This window comes from Falco rusticolus, chromosome 3 (assembly GCF_015220075.1).
Source record: "Falco rusticolus isolate bFalRus1 chromosome 3, bFalRus1.pri, whole genome shotgun sequence".
NCBI lineage: Eukaryota > Metazoa > Chordata > Aves > Falconiformes > Falconidae > Falco > Falco rusticolus.
This window is the reverse complement of record NC_051189.1, coordinates 119424478-119452447: the sequence shown is the minus strand read 5'-3', so window position 1 is coordinate 119452447 and position 27970 is coordinate 119424478. Positions and strand designations below refer to the sequence as shown.

General features: G+C 49.2%; 2 protein-coding genes across 4 annotated transcripts in view; both read right to left on the bottom strand.

The window, feature by feature from the left end:
* EYA3 (EYA transcriptional coactivator and phosphatase 3) overlaps positions 1 to 15831 on the bottom strand; it is a 59355-nt gene extending 43524 nt beyond the window's left edge. For all 3 annotated transcript variants that reach the window (XM_037378718.1, XM_037378722.1, XM_037378727.1), the window contains exon 1: positions 15723 to 15831. The gene's annotated coding sequence lies outside the window, so the exon portion shown is untranslated. The remainder of the gene's footprint in view (positions 1 to 15722) is intronic.
* A 528-nt stretch (positions 15832 to 16359) lies between these two features.
* PTAFR (platelet activating factor receptor) lies at positions 16360 to 27618 on the bottom strand. Its single transcript, XM_037381135.1, has 3 exons — positions 27514 to 27618; positions 23758 to 23949; positions 16360 to 19948 (listed from the first exon to the last, which is right to left on the bottom strand). Exon 3 carries the CDS (start codon positions 19909 to 19911, stop codon positions 18829 to 18831), a length of 1083 nt encoding a protein of 360 aa, XP_037237032.1. The 5' UTR covers positions 19912 to 19948; positions 23758 to 23949; positions 27514 to 27618; the 3' UTR covers positions 16360 to 18828.
* Positions 27619 to 27970: the final 352 nt, after the last annotated feature.

The following is a 27970-nucleotide window of genomic DNA, read 5'->3' as shown; positions in this document are numbered from 1 at the left end:
CTTCGAAATGGAAGGCATCAGTGCAGAGGAACGGGCTGCAGAATCACACCGATGAGTTGCCTGCCTTCTGTTCTGCACAAGATCGCAATGCCAATTAACTCCCTACTAAAAGCCCTGGCAAGTTATGTACAGTTTCTTGCAAGAAAGCCCGTTTTAAAAATCCTAAAATGCAAATTCTACTTCAGTCAGACTCTTTCTAACTAGATACTGTGGGTATACTTTCTGAAAGGTACCTGCTACTAGCATCAGGATAGACTGCTATTTACTTTCATTCTGTTCTTTCAAGCCCATCTGCCTTGGCTTTGAATATAAAATTTCGGCTGAGGTACAGTTCTTCTCTCAAGCTGCAAATAATTAAAATCAAAGATACTGTTATAAGACCAACAAGCAGTAATTACACTGATTAGAAAAAAAGCTGTTTGAATAGGGTTTTATATTACTTTAATAAAGCCACTATTCCCTAAGAAAAAAGCTTTATTTAGGGTAATGAAATTGTATCTCTTAAACAGAAAGTTAAAATAAAATAACAGAATCACAGAACCCTTTAGGTTGGAAAAGGCCTTTGAGATCAAGTCCAGCCATTGCCCCAGCACTGCCGAGCCCACCACTGACCCATGTCCCCAGGCACCGCATCTACGTGGCTTTTCAGCACCCCCGGGGATGGTGACACCCCCCCCCCCAGCTCCCTGAGCAGCCTGTGCCAGTGCCTGGCCGCCCCCTCGGTGAAGAAATGTTTCCCAACACCCGATCTGAGCCCCCCGGCGCAGCCTGAGCCCGTTTCCCCTTGTCCTGTCGCTTGTCGGCTGGGAGGAGACCGACCCCCCCTGCCTACACCCTCCTGTCCGGGAGCTGTAGGGAGCGACCAGGGCCCCCGAGCCCCCTCCTCTCCAGGCCGACCCCCCCCAGCCACCCCAGCCCCCTGCCCGGCTCTGGACACGCTCCAGCCCCTCTGCGTCCCTCTGCCCGTGAGGGGCCCAACGCTGAGCCCAGGGGCGCGGGGCGGCCCCGCAGCGCCGAGCACGGGGGGACGGACGCTGCCCTGGTCCGGCTCTTCCGGACACAAGCCGCGATGCTGCCGGCCTCCCTGGGCACCTGGGCACCCTGCTGAAGCGGACACAAGCCGCGATGCTGCCGGCCTCCCTGGGCACCTGGGCACCCTGCTGAAGCGGACACAAGCCGCGATGCTGCCGGCCTCCCTGGGCACCTGGGCACCCTGCTGAAGCGGACACAAGCCGCGATGCTGCCGGCCTCCCTGGGCACCTGGGCACCCTGCTGAAGCGGACACAAGCCGCGATGCTGCCGGCCTCCCTGGGCACCTGGGCACCCTGCTGAAGCGGACACAAGCCGCGATGCTGCCGGCCTCCCTGGGCACCCTGCTGGCTCGTGTTCAGCGGCCGCCAGCCAGCCCCCCCAGAACGCTGCGGGAGATGGCGCAAGGGCCTCGCCACGGCCCAGGCAAACACCCACCGCCTGTCCCTCAGCCCGAAGTGGGTCACCGGGCTGCAGCAGGAGATCGGGTTCCTCAGGCAGGACCTGCCTTTCACAAACCCGCGCTGGCAGGGCTGACGCCCGGCCGTCCTGCACGTGCCGCATGAAGGCACTCGGGACCTTCTGCTCCACGAGCTTCCCCAGCACCCAGGGCAGGCTGACAGCCTGCCATTCCCCGGACCCTCCTCCCAGCCCTTGCGCAGGTGGGTGTCACACTGGCTCAGCCCCAGCCTGCTGGGAGCCCCCCGGTCAGCCCAGACGCTCATCAGTGATGGAGAGCGGCTCGGCGAGCTGCTCCGCCAGCTCCCGCGGTACCCCGGGACAGTACCCTGGGCTGGGTCCCCTGGCCCCAGACACCGCTCCGTGTGTCTTGGTGCTGCAGCAGGTTGCTGGCTGATTCCTCCTGGACCGTGGCGGCTGCATTCTGCTTCCCATCCCCGTTTTCCAGCTCAGGGGGACGGGGACCCGGAGAACAACTGATCTTACTATTAAAGAGTGAAGCAAAGAAAGCATTAAGTACCTCAGCCTTTTCTTCATGCTTTGTCACTATGTTTTCCCCTACATCCAATAAAGGCTGGAGGTTCTTCTTAGCCCTCCTTTTGTTGCTAATGTATTCACAGAAACATTTTTTTTATTGTCTTTTATGGCAGCAGCCATAACATTTTGTATGCATAATAACATGATTATGCAGTTATTTCAACTCCTTTTTTACTCAAGGGCCAGCACCTTACCACGAATATATACAATGAATATATGAATTAAGCAGCAGCAGAATAGTCTATGCTTTCCGTATTTTCCTGTGGAGCATTTCATCGTAATCTGTGCCATGCTGCTACACGACATGCACCTGGGATTGGAGAGCGCGGCTAAAGCAATCTAAGCCACCACCTGACCGGAGCATGTTTTTTCTTTGCAATATGCTTTTTACTCTGTGCCACTTGCCACATGACAAACCGCTTCTTTCGGAGAAGAGCGGAATTTGGCACAGTGGGATGCGGTGGATCCCCTCCCCCTTTAAAAAATAATTAAAAACACACAAAGAAAGAAATACGAAAAGAGACACATACTGATATTACTATGCACTGCACAGCTACAAAATGCTTTTTTTTTTTTCCTCTCCAAAGGCTTATGACTTAAATTTTAACCTTCAGGCAAAACACAGTATCAGCCATCTCCCACACTGGCAGTGACTCGTGCCCCTCCACATCAGGGTGTGAGCAGGTGTATGGATATAACCTCCTTGTTCCATGGGAAAGTTTCTTTACAATTTTATCCTTCCCCATATCTCAGCATTTCTCTATCCAACTGTGATAGAATTTCATCAGCCAAGCTGCTGAAATATTTCCAATTCGGTACCCTACATAGCCAAACTAGCGTTCTGACTACACCGAGCAAGCAAACTCAGCCCACTGCCACTCCTACGTGATCTCTTGTAAGAGGCATTCTCTGAAGTTTTGAAGAATTTCCCATTTTGTTTTTAAACAGCTTTGATTAAAGATCACAGGAAATGACAGCATCAGCCTGGCTCCTAGTTCGGTCTGTCTAACAAAACAGCCCCCTAAGGAGCTGTCAGGAATTGAACAATTTAGTGTACTACGCTTCATTTTTCCTTCCTTCAGGCAAAAACAAGGTAATGGAAATTCTTCATGAAGCTGTACCACCACCATAATGATGCAAACAAAATGAGTAAATAGATGCCTGGGTGTGTAAAATGTTCTATCTGGTGTGCCTGCCTACAAACTCAAAAAAGTTTAAAGATATTTTAAAGAAAAGGGAATTGCAGTATTTAGTAGGCTGATGCAACTCTGGTGACAGGCAAGAACGGCAGGGGTGAGCCGAAGAGGAAGGGCCCACCTGGCTTTCCTCCCCCATCAAGGAATGAAATGCTTAATACAAATAATTTATTTGCTTTCACAAGTAGACGTGCAAGTAACACAATGCACAATCTCCTTCCCGTGGTGTTCCCAAGTTAATTTATAAATATCATCTTAAGGCTGCACGTTCAGTATCTGACAGCCATTCCATGACTGCCAAGCAGATGAGACACGTGCATTACTCCAGTGTTTGAAAATACAAATGGGGTAAGAGGGAAAAGGAACTTGGGTTTCTAGCTTTAAATGGTGGTACCCCCAAACTTTCTAACACTATCAACAACCAACTCCTGAAACAAGAGTCTTTCTCTCCAAAACAATTCTTAAAAATTCCCTCTAAAATCCATCTTCAAGGCACCGTATCTCAAGCTTTGTTTTGTTAAATCCACCCCTTTTTTAAGCACAGTTCTCTACTAGTTTCCTTTTCCAGCAGCAGAGAGCAGAGATTTAAAAAACAGAAAACAGAATAAAGTTAAAGAATGAAAGCTGTGCTACACACCAGCCTGCTGATTTCATATCTTTAACAAACCCAGCAGATCTCATGGCAAAGATTTATACTCTGCTGTTCCTCGCTTTTTCACACTCTCCACGCACACACCCAGATACACACATGCAACACATGGGTATTTGCAAAATACTGTTAAGAACAGCAGAGAATAAACCTTTGCCGGGAGATATGCTGGATTGCTTACTGCTCTCTCTCTGCACTCTCTCCTCCCTTCTTCATTAGGCAGGGAAGACTTGGAATAAAACACCAGAAGTTACAAGGACGGCAGACTGTACGTCCCGTTTTTGAAGATACAAGAGGCCATGACAAGCCTGTAAATGCAGTCCTGTAGGATTAAAAGAACCACGGTTTGATTAACATTTCATAATTTTAAAATGGAAATTTTTTTTTGCAGTATTTATAAAGTGAGAAAATTACTGAAATTAAATGTGGTCACACAAATGCAGTTTTACTCTAAGCAATGCCTATTTCATTAATAGGAATTTTCATGATATTATTAAATCCTTCAAGGGCTATCAACGTTAAGACTGTCTTCAGTTCACTTTGCTCGAACAATGACACACAAGCAGCTTGACTTCCCAGTTCTTATGCAATTTTTAAAAATTTGATTTTGAAACACAGCAGGGAAATTTTTAATGGGGAAAAGAACTGTTTTTACAAAAGGCAAATTTGGAAATAACTTCATCCTTGAGAAAAACAGCTCCCACTGAGCCCAGAAACAAGTCGGCATTTCTTCTAGATAGATCTAATGTGCATAGCTCACACGGCACAAGAACACAAACCTGCTATTAACCTTGTAGTTATTAAACAAAGTATGGTAATTTATGCAAACGTAAGAAAAGTAAAAAAGTCAATTAACTCCTCTGTTCATGAGGATTCAACTTGCACTGAGAAGGGATTTTTTCGACGACCACAGATGATAAGGTACCTGGTATCCTACAGCTCACATACATTTTTGTGGTTTAGATAACTGATAAATGGGTGACAAATCTCTACAGCTGCAGCTCTGGAGGAAAAAAACACCATCTGCCTTAAAAGCTTTTTAAAACAAACATTCAAACAGCAGAGCACAGGCCTTAGATTTCTAGAAACCACTTCAGACACATTCAAACAGATTAGGAGATTTTCTGAACAGAAGACTGACATTTTTAATCCCCTGTCAGTCAAGACAGCAAATCTGCATCATATTAACCACAAAAAAGGAAGCAGTTACATTATGCAGCTCTAAGTTTTGTTTTCAGTACAAGATTTTACTAACACATATCAGATAGCAATACAGATACCACTAGAGGCAACCAGGAAATTAATCTATAGTTCTATTACAGAAAATTTTTCAGTACTCAACTTTCAGCATGATTTTACTAAAAAGGTTGTGACTACAGTAAATTTACTTACTACTTTTGTTATTTAGCATTAGCGGCAGCCATGGTATTTATCGCGGTGCAATCAGTTCTGAGAACATCTGCAGCTATTTGTGTCTTAGCAACGCCAGTTGCTAGAGTAACCTGCTCAAAAATATTAAAGGAAGAATAAAGTACTGGATATTTGAGATTTTTGGCTGGGGAAAAGGACAGTTTAAATGACAGTGTTCAATGCTCAGCAGCTCAGGAAGAGTCGCTGCTTTTAGTTAAGCAGATTTATTGCACCATTCGCTTCACACAGCACCAGTCCTGCTGGCAGAGGCAGGGGGAGCACAGAAGCAGCCCGCGGGGTCGGACCAACGTCCGACAGCCCCATCTCCAGCAGGAGCCGACACCGGCGGGGAGTGCGTGAGCCTGGGCACCCGCAGAGAGGACATCCCTGCCTCGTCCTCCCGCATCCACCCGCGCACCGGCCTCTCCCCGCAACCGTGTCCCGCCCCGGCGCGGTCGGCAGCTCCCGCCCTGCCGCATGAAGGATTCTCGGCTGTCTCCCACCGTCTCCCCTGAGCTTCCGAGCGCCTTCAGCCCGCGTGCGGCAGGGCTGGGCGAGCAGCTCCGCTGTCAGCACATCCCCTGCCTGCAGCACTTTGTGCGCCTCGACCACATTCTCCCTCCAAATCAGTCCCAGCCTTCAGCTTCTCTTCATCGGGCACCTGCTCCAGCCCCTATGATCACTGTTCTGCCCCTCTCTGCTCCCTCTTAAGACGTAGCAACCAGAACTGCACATAGTAAACGAGATGTGGCTGCAACCACAGCTCTACTACAGAGAGGTAAAATGTTTCTTACTGCTGTCCGCATCACCCTCCCTTATGACGGCCAACACCGTGGGCTTCTTGTTTGGCTGCCCTTTACACCGACTAACCATCTCAATGGCCCACCACTGCCCTCAGGTTCTCCTCCTGGAGTCTTAACTGCCTGTTTCCGAGTTCAGGAATCTTTCTTATGTAGATACGGTTTAGACTGCTTTTCCCTATATTAATTGCCTTTAATTTAGGGAAAGCAATCTAAATCATATTTATGTTAATTACCTTAAGTTCTCATAAATTCATCTACACTGAAGCTCTTCTGCCACCTTTCTGATCACTCAGTTTGCCAATACCCTCCTTCTACCTTTGGCGTAGCTTCTTATGACCCAAAACTACAGTAACATCAGTAAACCCGGAGATTTCACTGGTCATTCATTTCTCCAGATCACTGGTGAAAATGCTGGACAAACCCAGTCTAAGCACCAACATTAAGGGTAGAATCACAGAATCATTTAGGTTGGAAAAGGCCTTTGAGATAGAGGCCAACCGCTGCCCCAGCACTGCCGAGCCCACCACCGGCCCATGTCCCCAAGCACCGCATCTACGTGGCTTTTCAGCACCCCCAGGGATGGTGACACCCCCCCCCCCCAGCTCCCTGGGCAGCCTGTGCCAGTGCCTGGCCGCCCCCTCGGTGAAGAAATGTTTCCCAACACCCGATCTGAGCCCCCCGGCGCAGCCTGAGCCCGTTTCCCCTTGTCCTGTCACTTGTCGGCTGGGAGGAGACCGACCCCCCCTGCCTTGGGAGCTGTGGCTCTCGCTTTTGGCCCCTACCTGAGCTACAAAGTTGACTTCCCAGCCTGACCACAAAGCCACCTCACCGTGGATCCGTCTGCCAGCCCAGGCTCTTCCCTCAACCCAGCCACATGCCATTGCCCACCTTGTCCTGATCACCCCGTGGGTTCTGAGGGACTGTACCCTCGCCGGTGAGGCCACTGCTGCTGCCTGCCTTGCTACCACGCTCAGCGTCCCTTCTCTTTGGGACCAGCATGTCCCTGCTGCTCCCAGGCACTAACAACGGCACCGAAAGATGAAGTTAGACACCGCCTTAAGAAAACTGGACAGACGCAGCTCCCTACGACCAAACAGGATGGAGAAGGAGCTGCTCTCTACCATTTTTGAAAGGTCACATCAATCCATGTGGTGACTGGTGACTACAAAATGTCACCCTCAAGACAGGCAATAAGGGAGATGGAGGCCAGTCAGACTTGCCTGTCTCCCTGCAGTGTCTCTGGGGACTGTGGAGCAAATCCATCTGCACACACATGAACAAGAGAGCTGTAAATGTTCTGTATCTAGTTTTAGTAACGCAGAGTCCTGCAGCCACACTGGGCCAGTATTAAACTATGGACAGACTACACAGTGGATGAAAAACTGTCTGGACTGCCAAGTTCAAAGGACTGTGATTACAGTCTACAATCTAACTAGTACCTGGTAACAAAAAGCCACCGACAAGAGCTGATAGCGGACACAATATGAACATCTTCATCACGACAAGTACAACAGCACAGAACACACCTTCAGAATACCTGTGGATAAGACCAAACTGGTGAAGCCTGACAAGCAGAGCTGCAATTCAGATGGACTATGACATGCTGGAAAAATGGGCTGGCAGGAGCCTCACAGCAGTTCAACAGGGGCAAGTGCTGTGCACCATCCCAGGGCTGGAACAACTGCATGCAACAGGACAGGCTGGGAACAAACTGAGAAGTCACAGTTCTGCAGGAAAGAAACTAGAGATCCTGGCAGACAAGAAGTTCAACCCAAGTCAGCTGTGAGTCCTGGCAGCAATGAAGGCTTACCTCAAGCTGGGCTAAAAAGATACAGAAAAGACAAAGCCAGGCACATCTCAAGTGCCTAGAGAAAGAGCTAACAGTCATAAATCACAACAAGGAAAATTCCAGTTTGAGGGAAGAAAAAAAATTATTCACCATGTGAGTAGTCTGCACTGGAAGAGTGACCCACAGGGGTGGTGAAATGGCCACCCTTGCACATTTTCAAAACCCCAGCAGACAAGACCCTGAACAACCTACCTTCTGTGAGCAGGAGACTAAAGGTGGCCACCTCATGAGGTCACCTGCAGTCCAAATCAATCTTTCACCAGCTTTCCACTGATGACAGAACCTCTCCTCCAAGCCTGGGGAAATTTAGCTTTGTTAATACAACTCTGTCAAATGTTTTCTGAAAATCTGATTATACCTGTTGCTTCCCTCTATCCACGCACATGCAGAACACCAGTACATTAACAAGGTGGATTTTCTCTTCACAGAAGCCATGCTGACATTTACCAATGGATTGTATTTTCCAGTTAACAGTGATTTTGTCCTTTGTAACTCTGTCATGTTATGGTTGCTGGCAGCCAGTCACCCGTATGGTGTTCCCAGGATGTCCTCTAGAGGCCATCTTTAGCAGTAACAGTGACAACAAGGAGATCACTGAGCTTCTCTTACACCTTACCATCCCCAGGTGCCCATTCCATCACCTTCGGTCACCGAGCAATCCCACACAAGCACTACCTGGATTCCTGCTCTGGACAGATTTCAAGAATGTATTACTACTGGTTTGAGCCTCCTGTGGAAGGTGCTCTTCAACCTCCTTTCCACCCTTTTTAATTTTCTTCTTACATTTTACCTGCCATGCTACAGATTTTCCTGTTCTCACCCACCATGCTTTCCATTTTCTAAATGCTCATCTTTTGCCTACGATGGCTTTTTAGCTTTATCTTTGAGCCACACAGGGATTTTCAGGGGGGTGGACACAACACCAGTTTGTTTTCAAATGGTATACCTTGGTTTCTGACACAGTATTTTTTAAACAAACTCCAAGCTCACTGTAGGCTGTTCACTTTTCGGGCAGATCTTTTCATGGTTTAGGGTTTTTTTAAACTACTTGATTCATTTTTAGGTATTTTAATTTCTTGAAATTGAATATCCATGTGCTGGATTTATTTTGTCTGCTGTCCTCTTCTACTCAGTTATATGTAATTGTACTGTGGTTGCTATAAGCCACCTCACTACTAGCTTAAAGTAGGTCCTATGACCCTCTGAAAAGCAGCTTCTCCTGTCAGTTTAAACTTAGTTACTGTAGGAAGCAATCATTTATTGAGTTAGAAGAATGCTCTATCTACTTTGTCTCCTGATGAGGCACAGAATTGATCTTTGTCCAAGTAGCTGAAATCTCTTCTGTAACTCCCCCAAATCTGCATCTTCTTTGATCTCACTTAATAGCTCCTGATCGCTATTGCCACCCTGATCCAGGGGCTGCCAGTATAATCCTAGTAGTACATTTAAGGCCTGGGATTTCCACCCATACAGACCCAATAGTGCCTATCTCTCCCTGTATTTGTAATGCTGTTACCCTTTATAAAAATCCTTCAAGCACAGTGCCCACCTCCCCTAGACACCCCAGCCCACCATTTCTGTACAGCTAGTCCCCGGCATTACCACATCCCAGTGAAAGCCTCCTTCCACCATACCTCAGAGACACTTGTTACAGCACAGATTAGCATCCCTAATCACACTTAAAATAACTGATATGATTACAGTGATAACAACTAGTTAATGCTATTGTGTCACAAATCACCCAAACCACAAGCACATTCCATTTGGAACTCAACAGCCCCGAAACTTAAAATTGGCATTACAGTACTATCAACAGGTATCAAACAAATGAAGACTTTGGTGGTAAAAGATTTGCTGCTTCTTGCTACAGCTCACTGGTGAAACCCTTTTCCCTCTCTGCTCTTGCCAGGTAGTTCAAGTTTCAAATAAGAATTAACATCTCAAAGCATCATCTCCTCTGCTGGGTACAATTTTGGCAAAGAAATATCTGATGACTTTTTTTCCAAATCTACTCTAAAGGTCCCATTTCTCCCTGTTCCCTTTTTCTTTCACGTTTGTTCAGGTTCTCTTTAGTATGAATCGTAACTAACATGTGCTACCAGTACCAGTGACCAAATCACATGCAACCCAAGAGTCTCTGAGCTGATTCTATCTCGTGCCTTACTGTTTATGAAAGAGAAGGGGCTGTTATGTTATTGTGAGTGCTTCTAGCTTACCTGTGCTCCAGACTAGGTCAATCAGTAAAAAAAGCTACATTCAAATGCACAAAAATAGTACAAAGTTTCTACATAATCCTCAAAAGATACTGCAGCCAGAACAAGACTTTCACAGTAAAAAAAAATAATTCATATTTCCTTTCTCTTCCCTGTTGTCCTTCTATCTATTCCCATTTCCTTTTTTCTCTCACACTATTATTTATGTGAATTATCTAACAGGCAGCCTAGTCATTACATAACTTTTTGTATTTAGCCCATTGAAAATACTTCCAGTTCAAGAGCAGTCAAATATATTAACTTCTAAAAACAATGACTCATTCCAATTCCAACCAACAACTCTCTTTTCCAGGAAAAAAAAAATAAATACTTATAGACAACAAAATTGTGGTGACACAAGCTTTCAGTCTTCGGACCTGTGCTACTTGAAACTTTTTCTTTACTATAGAAAAAGATAGCTTTTGCTCCCTGCATTCTTCCAAGTCTCCTTCTAAACGCAGAAAAGCAGTGCATTCAGTAATTCAACGTGAATTACTACTCACTATCGCAATTAGCGAGCCTCTGGGTTCATTCACAAGCAGCAACACCACAGGCTCACCAAATGCACATTCAGCTTTCACTACATACACAGAAAAATCATGTGAAGGCACTGAAGGAGTAAGACAACACACATGCTAAAGATACAGACAAAGGGTTTACACAACTGTGGTCACAAAAAGAGACTCAAACCTTTCTGTCTGCACATTTCTGCTACATGTGTCTGCTCTTCTCTGGTCAATACTTAAACAAAACCAAACCGAAGAATGAATTGCATTGCTTCAGGCATCATGTAAACCAGGTCCTCTATACAATATGCAACTATATGCAAGTTGTTGCTTGTTTCCAGGACAAAACAAACAAGATCAGGAAGATATCTGCATTGCTAGAAATACATTTTCTTCAGACCTTGTCACTGACAATTAATTCCTAATCAGACAACAAACAAATCCTAGCAAAAACAGTGACATGTGTTGTGAAGTTTCTGATGAATGCAGAAAATCTAGAATGCAAAATTAACGTGGACAGATGAATGACTAGGTCACTGTTGTACTACGATATTTGTCATTAGTTGAGCTGTGGCACGTGATAATACCGTGCATTCTTGTTTTAGCTGACTCCAGTTGCAAAGTGACTCACGTTATGCAAACGACTGCAGCTGGAATCAAAGGCTGTTTACACTCCGTTAAGATACAATCAGTTTTATTTAACAACTGAGACAGGCAAGGAACACAGGCACAACTCAATCTTTGCCGCTCCTGGAGCCTTGGTAGCTCTGTCACCTGTGACCGTGTGCCCATCCCCAGGGAAGCCAGGGACCCTGGGCAAGCCACTAACATGACGGAAGTTTTGGCAGAACCAGCAGGATGGCTGACGCCTTCAGGCTAAACGAGAGCCCAAGGAATTAGTATCTTCTTGCTTACCATAAGTAACAGGTAACCTTTGAGAAAGAGCAGTCCACCATATTTTCTGCTGCCTTTTAGCTCCAAAATCTGTCAACATCAAGAAATTCTCCAAAGGGCTGTCATCTTTCACTTAGGCCTATTCCAGCTAATTCAAGAGAATTTCTGACAGATGCTCTAGTCCACTTTTTACTTCCCTCACTGGAAAAAGACGCTGCATGACAGACACTGGGTTCTGGTAGTAGCTAGCAAGATCCAAGACTTTCAGTAAAGATCAATTATATATGTTTTTTGTAACAGCATCCACAAAAAAGGTCACGTCATTCAGAGATCTGAGAACCTTACTCAAAAACCCGGTGCTTCAGCACAAAGTTACATTCTTTGGGTCCTGGAAAGCTACTATACAGATTAATAATTCACAGAACTGTCAATCTACTTTTGCTATCTTATTTTAAAATGCTGAAAGCAGTGGCATGATTGACTCATGGCGATTTTTTTGCTTTCTCCAGGTCAGGCAAGGGTGAGTATTTTCTAATTTCTTTTTCTTTAAGCCAGAAGAATTAATTCATCCTTATACCCAGAAAGGTAAATGTAGAAGCAGGCTTAGCATGAGAGCTAACTACTGGATTAAAAAAAAAGTATTACACAGTAGAAGAAAAATTAAACCTCATGTGTCTTTACAGTTCTCCAGAATGCCAAACAAGCTAACAAAATAAAAAAAAAAAAGAAGACCCTGTATCTTTGAGTCCCTTTATCTCCTAGAAAGGCCAGCTCCCCTTCCTATACCAGAAGTTCTGGATGGACAGGAAACAGGGATTTTAAGCACACAGAATAACAAAGCCAATGGCCTCTGAAATTTCAAGAGCTATTATAAAGGTACTGAACAAAACATCAGGTGTACTACAAATGGGATCAGACTTCTACATTAAACTTCAAAGCCTTGAACCAACGGGGTTGTTTTCTGTGACAATATTTTCCCCAATTGGTATGTGAGAACAACTATGTCTTTACCAAAAAAAGCAGCCTGGCGATATTTTGATAGGAAACCAGTGATGGAACCTACTTCAGAATACTTCCATATAGGTTTGAAAACAACTGCTACTTTATTTTCTGCTCTGAATAATAATTTATCACCTACTTTTTCAAATTATCCTGGTCGTAAATATGCAATTTTTCTATCTTTATCATCTTAAATCAATCCTATTTAAGGAATAATTTCTTAAGCTCTCTAAAAGAGAACAGGGCAAAAAAATGGCCACAGAAAAGACATCAGTATGAGACTGATCTATAAAATCTTCAAAATGGAATTCCATGATAATGCAGTATTTACAGAAATATGAACTATCACCCAAGGTTTAAAGCTACCACTTTATGTTATGTTCCAGTTGGTGACTCTCAGAGAAACAGCGCTGTCAGTATTCAAACACAAACAATGCAAATTTCAGGACTCAGAAAGCAGCTCCTGGGATGTGAGAACAGCTCTGTAGATCTTCCCAAACCAGAGACCCACCTTCTGCAGAACTGAAGAAGTGGTCAATCACCTCTGAAATTAGACTAGCCATACCTTTAACCCCAGAAGTTTATTTAAGAGATGGAAAATGTTCCCAGCTTCATCACAATACTAAATTATTTTTCTAAATACAAAGCTTCTTTTCTAATTATATTGGCCAGTTACAGAACTGATCGGTGACAACCTAGAAAAGACAAGGCAGCAGTGACTGGCGTATCGTGGATCAAAATGACACCATACACTGAAGAGCCTGCTACAACATGCTGTGTCTTCTGCCCACAGCACTCTCCTAAACATCAGGTTTGGGTAGCGCATTAGGAGGAGATCTGAACCATTGCAGCACCACCTTCACTGAAGCTCTGGAGACAGCTGCAAGAAGGAAGAAAGGATCTGAAGTTACTCCCTCAGGTACTGGAGTGCCTCCAGTCACAGTGCCCACATGGACTATCCTTGAATCCCTGCTAGAGAGGGGCCACCAGAGAGAAGAGATGCTTGTTTTGCTGCCCTTTAACCAGTTAAAGGAAAATCTTCCAGACAAATTAGGATGAAAGAAAGAGAATAAATTAAGGATAAGATAAAGCAAGAAAAAGCTGAAAAAGACCTTCCTCAACTTACAACTAACCAGTGTGTGCCACTGGTCATGGTTTAGGTGACAAAAACACCCAGGAGCTGCTGCAAGAGACGATGCTGTCTGTAGACACTAACTGGCATGAGATCATACATAAAATACTAGTCGTTAAATCCTGACGTGATTCCAGTTAAGGCCTCAAAAGCTTCCTGTACATCTTCATCCTGACAGCTCCTATTTTGATCACAGGGTTTAGCAGACCCAGTGTAAGTTTTAACAAACACCCATTTTTCAGGAAAAAAAAAAGAACACACAGTTGCAAGGCAGGAAAAAAAAATAATAATCCTACTTCTGATAACTAAGAATACAGGCACTGAGTTACTCATGCCCACAATGATATATCTGCTTTAAGCCTTGAATCTTTACGAGCAACATGACTTGCACACGGGAACACAGTACGTGCAGGCTTTACATTCAATTAAAATATTCAGTATATTTTATCCAGTTTTATGTTTACTCATATATAACTACCCATTGGTACACAAAAGTTAGGAAATCGTATATTAAATCTGCTGTAGACGTACTCCAACGCATTAATACAAAACATGGAAACCCATTTAAGTAAACTGTACTCTGACCTGTTCGATTCAAAACTCATTCAATGTATTTATATGTTAATAAAAACATATAAAAAAAGAATATTTACCAGGCAAGGTTCTGAGAAGCTATAAAACCTGAAGTCACCGATTACTCGGCAATTATTACAGCTATTGATTACAGCTGTGATGAGCAAGTGACAGTTTTTCAAACAAATCTGTCACCTGACCCAACAACAGTTACCGAGGTGCCGCAGCTGCTGCTGAGGTTGCATGGAAGAGCTGAAAGCTGCGGAAAGACGTCGCAGTAACTAATGGCTTATAAACCCTGCGGCCTTAACCTCAGCTGTGGAGCAGTGAGGACGTACCTGCAGATCACCCGTTTGCACGACAAAAATCGGACTGCAGAACTGCGTAAGGAAGAAGTATCGCACCACGAGGCAAAAGGAAAACCCCAGGCCACGGCAGGTAGAGCCGGCCAGGCCAGCAGCTCTGCAGGCCGAGGAGGCCACGATCCTCCCAAGTTTTTCACAGTGGCTTATTGTGAAAGCAGTGCCTTGAGGCACGTGAATTGCCACGAATCTCAACAAAACCTATCGAGTTCAGTATCACGAATTTAAGATGACCCACAACGACAAAACTGAAGGAAAGCAAACAACAGGGGCAGATAATGACAATCATCTTAATCATTATGGTTGACTTTTAATTGCCAGTTGGAAGCTGTTGCAGTACAGATTAAGGGCATCACAGAAACAGGAAAGCCAGCTCCATACCAAAAGCAAAGCCCACCAAGGCTTTTCTCCGTGATACTACAGCTATGCTGCATCGCGGGCCAGCTTCAGGCTGGAAACGATTTAGCCGAAAACGCCGGCACCGAACCGGTCCGGCACGCCGCCCCTCAGCGAGCTCCGCACGGCCGCGGCAGCTCGGCGCGGCGTTCCCAGCGCCGGGCGCGTCCAGCCGAGCGGCTGCGGATCCAACGCCGCCCGCCGAGCCCAGCCGGCCCCGGCCCAGCCTCCCGGGCTCGTCCGCGCAGGCTCCAGCAAGGGCCGGACCCGGCCCGCGGGGAGCGGCGCGGCCCCGGTAGCCGCCTCCTGCGGAGCGGCACGGCCCGAGCGGGGCTGCCCCGAGGCCGCCCGCCTGCCGCGGGCCCCGCCGAGGGTTCTGTCCCCGCACCCGCGCTGGGCGGCGCCGGCCTGCCCCCTCCGGCGGTCCCCCGGCGCCACCGGGCTGCAAGGCCCCGGGGACCGGAGCGGCGCCGCCCCCTCCCCCCCCCCCAGCACCGGGCCGCGGCGCCGAGGGGCTGCGCGCGGGCGGGGGCCGGCACGCGCCGTCAGACACGCGCCCCCGCGGGCGGCGGGCTGGGAGCGGCGCCGGGGGCTCCGCGGGCGGCAGCGCGGCCGGGCCGGGAGAGGCCACGCGCGGCGCCTGTCGGTTCCCCCCTCCCCCGCGGCGGGCTCTTACCGAAAGGCGGCTCCGGCGCCGGGCCCGCGAGCACGTCCCGCAGCGGACATGGCAGCGGCGGCCCCGCGCCTCCTCGCCCCCGCCCGCCGCAGCCGTCCGGAAGCCGCGCGCTCGGCGACGGAAGTGACGCAACCGCCCGAGGCCCGGGCCGGGATGGTGGCGGCGGGTGGAGGGCCGGGCCGAGCCGCGCCGGAGCCGGGGGGGGGGGGCTGCAGCCGCCCTGTCTGGGCTGCGAGCGGCCGCCAGCCCCTGCGTCGGGGCGTTCCGGCGCTAACCGGGCGCTGGGGACAAGCTGCGGGGAGCGGGCGGGGGGTCCAGCGCCGGGCCCGGCTGCCTGCGGGGAGCGGCCCGTGGGCGCGGGCCGGCGGGCTCGGGGGCGGCCTCCTGGGGCTTTGGGGCGCTCGCGCAGGCTTTCAGAAGTTGCTCTCTCTGAAATGAACCCCTTTCCCCTTCCCTTGTAGCAGGTCAGAACTTGCTGAGTCTTTAATGTCACCTCTCCCGCGAGTTCACGTAGTGGTTCTAAAAAAACACCAAACTGAAGCTGTGTCAGCGGGTGCTGGGGCTTTTCCCTCCGGTGTAAATACAGAAGGATGAGAAAGTGGAAGAAGTTAAAGGGCAAAACACTCAGGGAACACACTTATTTAAAAGAACTTTTGTGGATCCATTTTATTGCAAAGTAAAGCAGACTAACACAACATTGCATAAAACCAATAAAGTAATTTCTAGAACAGAAGTAGAAGCTCAGACTGGTTTTTTAGAAAGGCGTTGTTACTGACTTCCGTTACCACAACATAGCCTCCTGAAATGCCCTCGGCGCTTTTTCTCCACTTACCCTTTTCCTTAGATGCAAGTTTGCAATTGTTCTCTGAGCCCACACCAGCCTTACAGCTGTTTTCTGTGGAGTAAAGCATGTTACTTAGCCACAGTAAGTAGCCTGAACTGTAAACTCTGTTGCAAGCTTTCCTGGAATCAATAGAAGACCACGTGTTTTTGTGATTTCCAGCTAAAATCTGTTTCCATTTCCTCTAAGAATTGCCAGACTCCATCTGTTTAGTGCTTTGGGGTTGTGAAGCAGGAGAGCTCCATTCGCATCAGGTGGCAAGGGGAAAAAGGTAAGCTGCACCCCATCTGCCAGCTGCGAGCGCGCCTCAGCCAGAACACGCCACCTGGGGAAGGCAGAAATACAGAGGCAGGATCCTCCAGCAAGTGGGATTTAGGCTTTTAAATTACAGAAGTTGCCCCCCTTGCTCTGTGCTGTGGTTCAGATCGCTGCAGATTCAGGGCAAAGCTTTGAACATGGCTGAGGAATTCTCTCTCTGCTAAGAGGTGCCAGCAGGTGTGCCTTCTGGGTGGTCATAACCGGAGCAGAGTCCAGGACCAGAAGGGAAATGAATTCATGCTGTAATCAGATTCTTTCCTCTGCCTGGCACAGGGCCCGGAGTGCAGGGCTGGTGCTGGCAGGTGGCATTAGAAACAGAAATGACTTGGTTCTTGTACTTATTTGCACCAGTAAGCATAAACGCTGCCTGAGGATCTTCAGGAGATAAATCTGAAGAACATGTTTCTCCACCAAATACAGGCAAAGTCTAACACAAATGTTGATCCTGTCTTTGGAAAGACTTGAGCCCATCTTTCACATTCTCTGGTGGGTGTAGGAAAGCTGCTGTGCTTGCATATGAATAATCAGTGTCACAGGTCAGATATGCTTTTCTTGTCATCAACCAGGCTCCCCTATGTAGTTTAGGGAACCAAAAACTGTTGTGAAAACAAGTGAGTTCCCTGCCCTGCCCAGTTTCCTATGCTGGATTGAGCAACTTGGGTCAGAAGAGGAACCTCAAGGGTCTCATGATTGGTAACAGAACTTGGCACCCACCCCTGGAAAACTACTTTGCCCTGGGCCCCAGCTGACTGCAGCCAGCCCTGAGTGAGGAGTCCCCAGCCCCTTGGAGCGCATGAATTACCTGTCTGTCAAAGGCCCTGGATCACTGTGCAGCGCTGATTTACTCAGAAAGTGGCCATGACCTGCCCTAATACTTCACTTGTGGGAGGCTATCAAGAACGAGGCAGCTTCATTTCTTCATAGCAGAAATAGAAATGCTGGGGGAAGGAATAACATACAGTTGCTTTCTACAGCTCTAATTTAAATAAATAAGAAAAGAAGATACCAAAGCATTTTAAGCTTTTTTTCTTCTTATCATAATGCCCATGCTGACAGTAATCTTCTGTTATCAGGAGCCTCCAAAGTGAGATTGGATTCCCACAGGTGCATGCAGTCAGCCAAAAATTACTAAACCGAGTGCAAGAGGCCACTGCTCTGCCAGTCGCGCTGTCGTACAAGAAGCCAGGGCAGACAGTAGTGCCCCTTGGACATACCTTGGACATATGGGGGCTGAGCCACTGCCACCTCTTCCTTTTCTTGCCTACTGCTCGCCTGATGCAAGAGCTGGGAGCAAAGGCAAACGTTTGTAATAGCTACTCCCAGACGCCTGTCAAGTACGGACCCCGCAGATGACGCACATAGGTAAGAAGGGGTCAGAGGTGCAGATCTCTTTTTTGATGGCATTTGAGGAACTCCTTGGACTACACCCCTTCTAGCCACTCAAGCTTCTTCAGCTCAGACTGTCTTCAAAGAACTGTGCAAGATGCCTTAAAAAGTCACTTGATGATACTAGCAGCCCAGTCTGTTCTCCCAGGTCTTTCTGAAGTCTCTTACAGGTCTGACCTTGGATTCTTCATGGGAGCTGGGCAGGCAAAAGACCAAGGACGGCGCTATCTGGGCTGACACAATGGAAAATTTGAGTGCACTTAGCTTCCAGCTGCTCACTGCAGAGACTCAATGACACATTTCTTTTACGTAAAAGCAGTCATCTGAGCTGTTCTCAGTGTGCATGAGAACATCAGCCCAGAGAGAAGGCACTTTTCTGCTAGCTTACTACAGGTTTCAGTTCTGCTAGTTGCATGTGGTAGAAGAAATGAGCATCCATTCTTCTGCCTGATGGGAAAAAGGAAGTGTAATATCCTGGTCCTCTGTTTTGCCCCTCAGTGCCTCCTCCTGAAAGATGAGTGACTAAGATGCATCTCAGTCTACAATCAGAACAAGGCTGAACTAGATCCTAATGGAGTCTTCTCGGTGGATGGTGCCCTCAATCACTGTGTCTGTGGTTTGCTTAGAGCATTTGCGACTCCCTTTCATGCTCTTCAGGTTTTCTGAAAGATGCTTCTGGAATTTCTTGGTGAGGAAGCAGTAGATGATAGGGTCCAACATGCAGTTGGTGCTCAAAAGGCACAGAGTCACCTGGTGAGCATCATTGAGTTGTTGGCGCAGCTGACAGTCTTCCTTCTTCCACTGCTCCAGCACAGTTAAGGTCCAGGGCAGGTGCACTATGTGATGAGGGACAAAGCTTATGACGAACACAGCCAGCACTGTGCAAACCATCCAGAGCGCTCTTTGCTTGACATGAGCACTCTTCCGTGGCTGCATTGATTTGGAGAACAGAGTCCTGATGATGATGATGTTCCAGCCTAGTATGAAAAGGAAAATGATATAGAAGAGGATACAGATGATGACATGAATGGCGAGAACAGCTGAAACACTGCCAGAAGAGCTGTAGTGCTCAAAGCACCGCGTGAAATTCTTTGAGTCCATCTCCTCCTGATTAGTATTGTTGTCAAAAAGGTAATACAAAGAGCTGCCCACTATTATGATCCAGATAGCCGCTGACAAGTAGATACCCCTTCTCTGGGTGGTAAACTGAGCAGCTTTGATGGGATTAGTCACAGCTTGGTAACGGTTATATGTGATGACCATCAGAAAGGCAACAGAAGAGTAGGTGTTAACAAAAAATAAACAGCCAGCCACATTACAGAGGAATTCAGGCATGATCCAGTCTCCGTGGTGGTGATAGTAAACAATCCACATTGGCATCGTAACCAAGAAGAGCAGGTCAGCCACTGTCAGGTTCACCATGAATATCTTGATTTCATTGAGTTTCTTGGTGGGGTAAATACGGCTGAAAATCCAGAGCACATAGCAGTTGGCAACAAAGCCCAGAATGAAAATGATGCTGTAGAAAACAGTGAAGAGGTTGTAGCGAAATTCAGAGTCTATGTGGCATGAAATGTAGGAATCAGCACTGCCTTCAGCACCACCTTTACCCTTTCCAGACATTGTGGTGCTGAGTGGGCACATCTGAAGGAGAATTTCCAGCTGCAGCTTTTCTTTTCACCTAAAAATATAAAGCATAAAACGAGCTGATTGGCATGCTGCCATTGCTAAGCCCAAATCCACCTCTCATCTTCAGCTGTCTGTGACCACAGGAGTTCTGCTCTGTGCCTTGGCTCAAGGTACAGACACCTGCCCTGTCCCCTTGGTCCTCTCTTTGATCCCATTTCCATGCCGTACTGGCACTTTTGTCTTCATCAAGCATTGTTTGCTGCCATGCAGATCTCTCACTAATCTCTAATCTCAAAAGATTTTTCTGCATGAGGGTTCTTAAATAAAATAATCTGCTACTCTGCTCCATCTCAAGATTTTTAATCCTTTACTATAAGCAAACAGGTTTCCAGCCCGCCACTGCTGTGGTTCCTCATGCTTTCTAATATGCCTAAATTTATTTTAACCTAGAAATTCCAGAAGTGAAAAAATATCTAGTAAAAATATCTGGTCACACTAATGCCATTTCCAGAGTTGCCCTCTACTTGTTGTTTTCTGACATTTTCCTGCTTACACTTGTGAGGATTGTATTTGGTTTTGGTTGCAGGCACCGTAGGATCTCACACTCGCTTCACAGGCCACCTGACCTCTCAATTTTTTTCCTCAGTGAATGATGTAAAAGGTGAGTCACTAATCCTAAAGGGTGAGGTTTTGTGGTACACTGCTGATTTTAACTACAGCTTCTCTCTCTTAAAATCTTGGCTGTTGTCTATCACGTCATCAATTTGAATTCAAGTTGTCATCAAACCCATCTGGCTTCCCCCCTGCCCCGCGCCTCCCGCCCGCCCCCCCTTTCTGCATCAAAGCCAGTGTCAGCAGCAGTTCTGTGCTTCCCTGTGGCGCTGGAGAGGCTGCTGGCACACACTGTCCCTAGAGAGATGCTTTTGGATTTGTAATATTACCAGTCCCTGCCTCAGTTAGTATTTCTTCATATCTTGCCTACAGTTTGGACATATAAAATTCCCGTATCACCAATACCGTACATGTTCTTGTCTCAGATTTACATGGACTGGGTCTAACCGCTTGCATGCTTTTACCATCCCGAGGACGTGCACCCCTGTTCTTGACTCCGGAACCAGCTCCCCGTCTGGCGCTGGGCAGGCACTCCCCTCTCCACGGCACAATCTCGCATAGCTGCTCGTTTTTGTCTCCTTCTTCCTTCCCCCTGGGCAGATAACTGACTGTAATGCAGGTAAAGCAGCCTGAGAGCCACCGGCAAGGACACTAGGTCACTCGCTGATGGTAAACTTGCTGGGGTTTTAACCTAATTTGCAGAACATGGTGGTTTTCCTGGAGAGTGAGTGAGCTGTACCACCAGTCACGAAGCCCAAACTTCTTGTGCAAGTTACGGTGGGAATGCCGGGTGCTCGTGCTTGCCTCAGCTCTGCCAGCCCCGAAGCATTTTCCCAAAAAGACTTGCTGCCTCCTGAGAAGGCACCCTCCTGTCTTGACACTTTCTGGATCTTCCCCAGCAGCGTGCTAGTAGCATGAACCCACATCTCACCCGCTCCGGGTTGAGTGTCTCTTTGTGCCCATGTGCTGTTGGTTCCTCATTTATGCATTTGCACATCTGCAGTTTTCCTCTGCAAATGGGGAAGTCGGCTCTAACACAGAAAAGCTCTCCCTTTCTTCAGAAAACCCTGAAACCCCTTGGCACTTCTTTCCAGCTGCCAGGAGAGGAAGGCAATAGCCATCTTCCTGAGCTTGTTCCTCCTTACCCCTCACAGGTTCCCATAGGACATCACAACTACAGATGGCCAAACCTTGTCCTTGGATCTTCACAGGCTGCTGCGTGCTGGCCAGCACTGGGGTTTAGGTGTCTTTAAACTCAATCTTTTTCAGCTGTGTTCCATGTGAATTAACAAGTAGAGTGGCAGTAGTAGCAGTTGGCCAGGTGACACTTGTACCTGTCCTCTTTCACTTTGAGGTCTGTCACCCTGCTGAGAACCCACCAATCTCTAAAGGGTTCAGCTGGTGGCAGCCAGGAGGCGAGGATGCTCTGGGTTATGGCACCCTGGGCTCCGTCCACAGAGGTCTGGCACATCCCTGAGGAGTTACGTGTCACTCCCTGCTGCCCTGTGGAGAGGTCCCAGAGCAGGCAGGACACCACGTTCTGATCCCTGTTCTACCTGTGATCCATGCAGGACCCCAGGCAAGTCGTACTGGTCATCTCATGGATCTGTTTACACACCCTCATCTAGGTATTGAAAGTGGTAATTGTGACAACGTGGCCTTAAATAAAGGTCCGTGTCTAAGCCCAGCTCCCCCACCTGCTGAGGGACCATCTCTGGTAAGGACAGACATACACCAGTTAGAAGGGTTTGCATCGCTCAACTTGGGAGGGCACCTAGCAGATGCAGACACTCAGGAAAGGGGGAAAGGGGTGAGGCTGTGCAGGGGCAAGAGAAACTAGTGGGGAGCTCTGTATTTGATGTACTATTCTGATGTTAGAATATGAGGGGAAAAAAAGTCCTAATTACCTAAGATCATTTGAGAACTTAATTTTTTTTCAAATCTGCATCATAAACCCCCAGTGTTCTGGCTATCTGCCAACTTCAGCAAATGGTTTTGGTGCTTGTGGCTAGAATCTTTGCAATGAAAACTGCTCTATCGCTGTAGCACCAGACTTGAATATACCAAGAGTTGGGGACGGGGAGGAAGGAGATGCATCCCTCTAGCAGAATTCACGAGGAGGAGGGAAGCACCCACAGCCAATACGTAGGCACAACTGTTATTCACAAAGTCCCTTTAGAGTGTGCTGCAGGTCACTGTCTATCCACCTCTCCATTTCTGGTGCTGTACGTGGGCATGGCAGCCACCAAACTGCCCAGGAGCTCTGGTGAACTTTACTGGTGGGATCTTCAGGCCTGCCCATCAGCTGCCATATCTACCAGTTGGGTGGAAGGAAGAGCCAACTTGCAGATCTCCCTCCGCTGCAAACCCTTGCATAGGAGACGGGTTTGAGCTAAGGGGCTGGCGGTGTGATCTGGAGGGATGAATGCAAGGATGTGCTCTAAGTCCACGGGAAATCTCTGGCAGTGGTGGGCTGTGGGAGATGGCAGTGCCATCTCCTGACCCCAGCAGCACTTGGCAGAGCTCACCTATCTTTGCCTCAGCAGGCTGTGCAGTGCCAATGCCAGGGTCCTTCAGGGAATCACAGGAGAGTTGCTTTTCCCTTCTCGCTTGTCAAGCCAGATATTCTACAAATTACAGCTAGAAGACAGCATGGCACCATTCCCCACTAACTTTACCCAACACCCACTTCCTTCTTCAGCCGGAGGAACTCAAGCTCACATCTCCCGTGTACTTGTGAGATGTCCTAAGCCCTAGACTCCGGAGCACCATACGGGGGATCTCACGCAGCCTCTCCTGTTGAAGTGGCTCCCCTTTGTATAAAACATGTAAATACTCTCCATGCCAGCAGAAGGGAGAGCTGGCATGGTGGTCGGGGTGTGGGCGGGTGGGTGTGGGTCCTGCTCCCCGCTGCAGCAGGCTGCATTGCTTTACCAAACCCCCTGGCAACTCTAACCCCAGCCGCTCCTTGTGCATAGTACACCAGCCAACAACCCCAAGTGCTTTAAGTCATCAACTCCATTGGATGCAGAACTAGAGATGGAAGTAACCGGCTGTGCAGCAGAGCATGGCCGGGGCAACTGCGGACTCTGTTCCCAATCCACACTCCTTCCCATGGGCCATGCTCTTCCCATAAGGATCCACTGGCTCATGGCAGCAAGGTGCACAGACCACGTTAGCACAAGCTATGCCATCAGCAAGAGTATATTCCAAGAGGACTAGCAGTAATAAAGCGTATTTTCTGCTTACCACCATCAAAAGGATTCAGCACAGTATGTCCATCTTCAGCTTCAGTAGAGCAGTGGTGGGTGTTCTAATGAGGATGCTCAGTCTTCTTCCAGGTGTTATTTTCTCGGACCTGGAGCGGAAAGGTCTCCACACAGGCGGCTCTCAAGAACAGGACACCAGAATGGGAACAGTTGCAGCATGACTGCAGAGTCACTAGAGAAGAGGAAATGTGTGACATCAGCTCAAAGGAAATGAGAAATAAAATAAGCTGTAGAGGAAAGGCAATTAACCACAGTGAAGATCTGGAAAGTCCTTTAAGCTGTTTCCTCAAAGTATCTCTGCTCCTGATGATCCTGAAAGAGGGCAAAGTTGGGATTTTCCTGTAAAGGCAGAATAGGAACCCACCCCGTGTCCATGGTTAGACAGCATTTGAGCATCCCTCTTCCAAACAGATGAATGGCAGGAGCCAGAAGAGCTTTCACTTAAAAACTTTGAGGAAGGGAAGTGGTAGGAAACTCATATATCCCACGGACAGACTCATTCCCTAGCAGTCTTCTTCACACTCAGGTCGGGGCTAAACAGACCCAGGAATCCAGCCATCCCACGTCTCCTTTTGTCTTGGGGACCTTCAGTGGACACTGAGACACCACAGCATGGCAGGTCTTCACCTGGCCCATCTGCCTTCACATGATGACTGCCATTATTGGTGGCATCCTGAAGACCACTCATCACAGTGATGCAAATTGCGGGGGTGCCCAGGGAGACACCGGTGACAAGCAAAGCTGCACACACAGTCCCAGCTAAGCTATAAATCCCAAGCTGTAGCTCCCATGCTGATGGTTAACCTGCCCTTCATGCAGACACTGCTCTTACACCTGCACACAGCGCACATGTGAGCTTGGAGCATCTGCACCATGTCCTGCACAAACCTCACACCTGCAGACACCTGCAGGAACTGAAACACCGAGTCTGGTGCCTGGGTCAGTGTGAAACACATAGGGACGGAGCCACAAAGTCCGTCACCAGCACGCAGCGGTGCCTGAGCCTGCAACAAGGTTGCTGGGGAGCAACACGGGCCCAGGGGGAGCAGAAGAGGCCGGTCCACATTGGTGCTCCCTGGGAAGGCTGGCTCTCCTGGCTCTCCTCATGAAATGCTGCCCGTGGCAAGCAGCCCGTGGCAGGCCCTGGCCACCTCTGTGCTGTGAGGAGCAGCAGAGACCCCCACGGCGTGGTGTCACACCTTGGGAGAGCCACCATGGGCAGCTGAGGGCTGCGTTCCCTGTGCCACACCATTTTCAGCTTTGCCTCAAATGCTCAGCTTAGGCCTTAAGCTACTGAGGTTCACAGAAATGCCCAGAACAACCGCTCGGTCACGTAGCTGGGCCTCTTGCCGGGCTTGCACTTGTCCACCTCTTAATTATCTGGGGAGTTCCCTTCCTCACCATCTCCGTTTTCAGCTGTCGCGTTTAACGCATGAAAAGTAGAAGGGGACGCAGACTCAGTGCTCCCAGTACCAAGGCAATAGAGAAAGGGTGAGAACAGCCCCCTCCCAACCTCCCGAACTGCATTGTGTCCATTCTGCACTGACAGGTTCCCTTAACGCCCCCCACAGTGCCCACCACCAGCACTTCTCCCTCTCGCATCCCTTCCAGCCTGGGGACTCTGCTCCCCTGCTCCTGGGACTGCTGCCTGTTTCCAAGCGCGTAACTTTAAGTCCAGTATTAAGATGCATTTTGTTTGCAGTGGCCTTGCTTGTTAAGTGGTCCTGGCAGGTTCTGACTGCCCCGTTCTGAGTGATATTTACCTTTCTTCCAGTCTGGGGGATGCACACAAGGTCTGACAACCACTAAATGCCATGCAAGGCAAAGTTAAAAAAAAAGCAATTTTGAATATGCTTTTACTTTCATCAAGCAAACTTGCAATCTAATAAAAAAATAAATAAGCTTCTTTTACTATAACTGATTCCCATACGATGCTTTTAAGTAGCACTAACGGTACTTCAGGCTGTTGTACCAGGACGCTGGATCCTGGAGCAGCTCTTCCAAATGATGTTTTCCGGGGATGAATTCATGCACGCCGGCTGTGGCAGCGGGCTGCTTCCCTTGGTTCTGGCACCACATCAGCACCCTCATGGCAAGCGCACACCGCCGTGAGAGAGGCACACCGCCTCTATGCACTGCCTGCCTCTGGCATGTTTCCTTGGGGGCATTTCCTTTTGAGATGGAGCCCGTTAGCAACATACGCACTTTTGATGGCCACATATAAATTTGCAGGTACCAGAAACACTCTGGGTTTCAAAAATGTAGTATTATAAGGAAATATTCAGAGGGGTCTTCCCAAGAGCAAACCCATACCGTATTAGTGGAGAAGAGCTCTCCGAGGAGTGCAGAGGAACGGCACTTTAGCTAACAGACTCCATGGGCACTGTCGACTGCCCTGTGCAGTGGCAAGCTGTGAACAAGGACAAGATGAAATACCAACATGGATCTTGCGAAAGCACCAGCCACCGCCACCAGGCTAAAAGTTGTGTGGTGCATGCAGCGCGCAGGAGCAGCACACGGCTGAGCAGGATCCCTGCCAGTCCTGGTCACCAGGATGCGTTTTGAAGTGCCAGGACAGGTCTGTGAAAGGACATGAAGTTCCTTTTGAGCCAGAGCAGCTGATGATCTGACGCTAGGCATTACTGTCTGCAAGTTTCCACTACTCATGTCACACCCTGTACACAATTTCCTTTTGCTTGTTGCAGGAAAGAAATACTAAACAAACCCCGTAGCTTTCCCCGGCGAGCGTTTCAGAGCCCAGCACAACAAGTCCCCACCTCATTACCAACAATGCAGGAATGCGACCCAGCGCTTGGGTTGCTCCGTGGAGAAATACATCCACCGCAGCGGCCGAGAGCCCCTCCTGGGGCAGCGAGCAGAAACGCTTCCTGGTAGCCATTGCAAAGGCAGGGCAGAGCTTCTGCAGCTGGCGGTGCTGCCGGGACCCCCGGCCTGGCAGGGAAGGTCACGGCCGGGAGCTGCGGGGGCAATGGGGGCAGCAGGAGGGGGGCAGCTTTGGGCAGGTGGGGCCCGAGCCCAGCCCTGCCGCAGTGGGCACAGCGGTGGGATCTGTGGGCCACCGCGTCGGGTTTGCAGGCTGCAGCCCCAGGCTGCCGTAGCTCTGCTGGAGGGGAAAGCCGTGCTCCCACCGAGCTGCCCGGGGCCAGGTCACTCTGCTTGCGCTGCTCCAGGCTGCAGCACGTCACCTCCCAACAGCGGCTGCCTGCCCTCTGCCCCGTCCCCCTGCCCCAGCCGGGGAGGAGCAGGGGCCACACAGGAGTGGGATGAGGGACCTGGGCTCCTTGAGAGGCTCCAGGCATTGCCTCCTCTTCCTCACTCCAGTGGCAGGGCTCCTCACCTCGCTTCGCAGCATCCAAGCAAAGCTGGGGTTGTTCTTGCCACCCAGAGCTGGGACAGGACCCAGGTGAGGGCAGTCCCTATTGCCACAGCCCCAAGGGCGATGGCAGCGCTAGCCTGACTCATGCCATCATGATGCACCTCATCCCTGCTCGCTGGGCACAGGGAGCAAGGACGCGTCTGCCCGGCTCACCTGGACGGGAGGGCAAGGACGGCTCCAAAGTCCCTGGAGCTGTCTGAGATGTCACAGCTCAGAGATCCGGGGCGGACACACAGCCAGCCCGTGTCCCAAGACACCCAGACGCAAGAAAAGCCTGTGGAGCTGGGGGAGGGAGGCCAGCACCCTGGGGGAGCGCGCAGAAGGGAAAGAGCCTCTTACCTGAGGGCCACAGAGCACCTGGCCCAGCAGACGCCAGCCCGGCAGGTCCCGGCCGTGAGCAGGGTGAGCCACGGGCGCTCCTGCTCGGGAAGAGGCAGGGACGGAAGGACAGGACGGACGGAGGGTGAGGGTGCTGCGCTCCTCGCAGGTGAGTGACTCACTTCCCTCTTGGCACTTGCAACACGGCTCAGACATGCCCTGGCTGCGCCCTGGAGCCTGACACCAGCTCCTGCGGCCCTTCCGCAAGCAGGCGGCGGCAGGGAAACAGCAGCAGAGGCTCTGTCCTGGCCAAGGGCTTGTCACACTCCTGTGTCACCCGGAGCCACCCAGGCCTGAGCGGGGTGGCCCTGCCCCGCAGCATCTCCAGGGCAGGGGTGCTCTCAGCTGCACCAGGGTCGCAGAGGTGGCCCGGGCTTGGCCAGGGGGCCCAGCACCCTCAGCAGATGCGTCCTCTGGG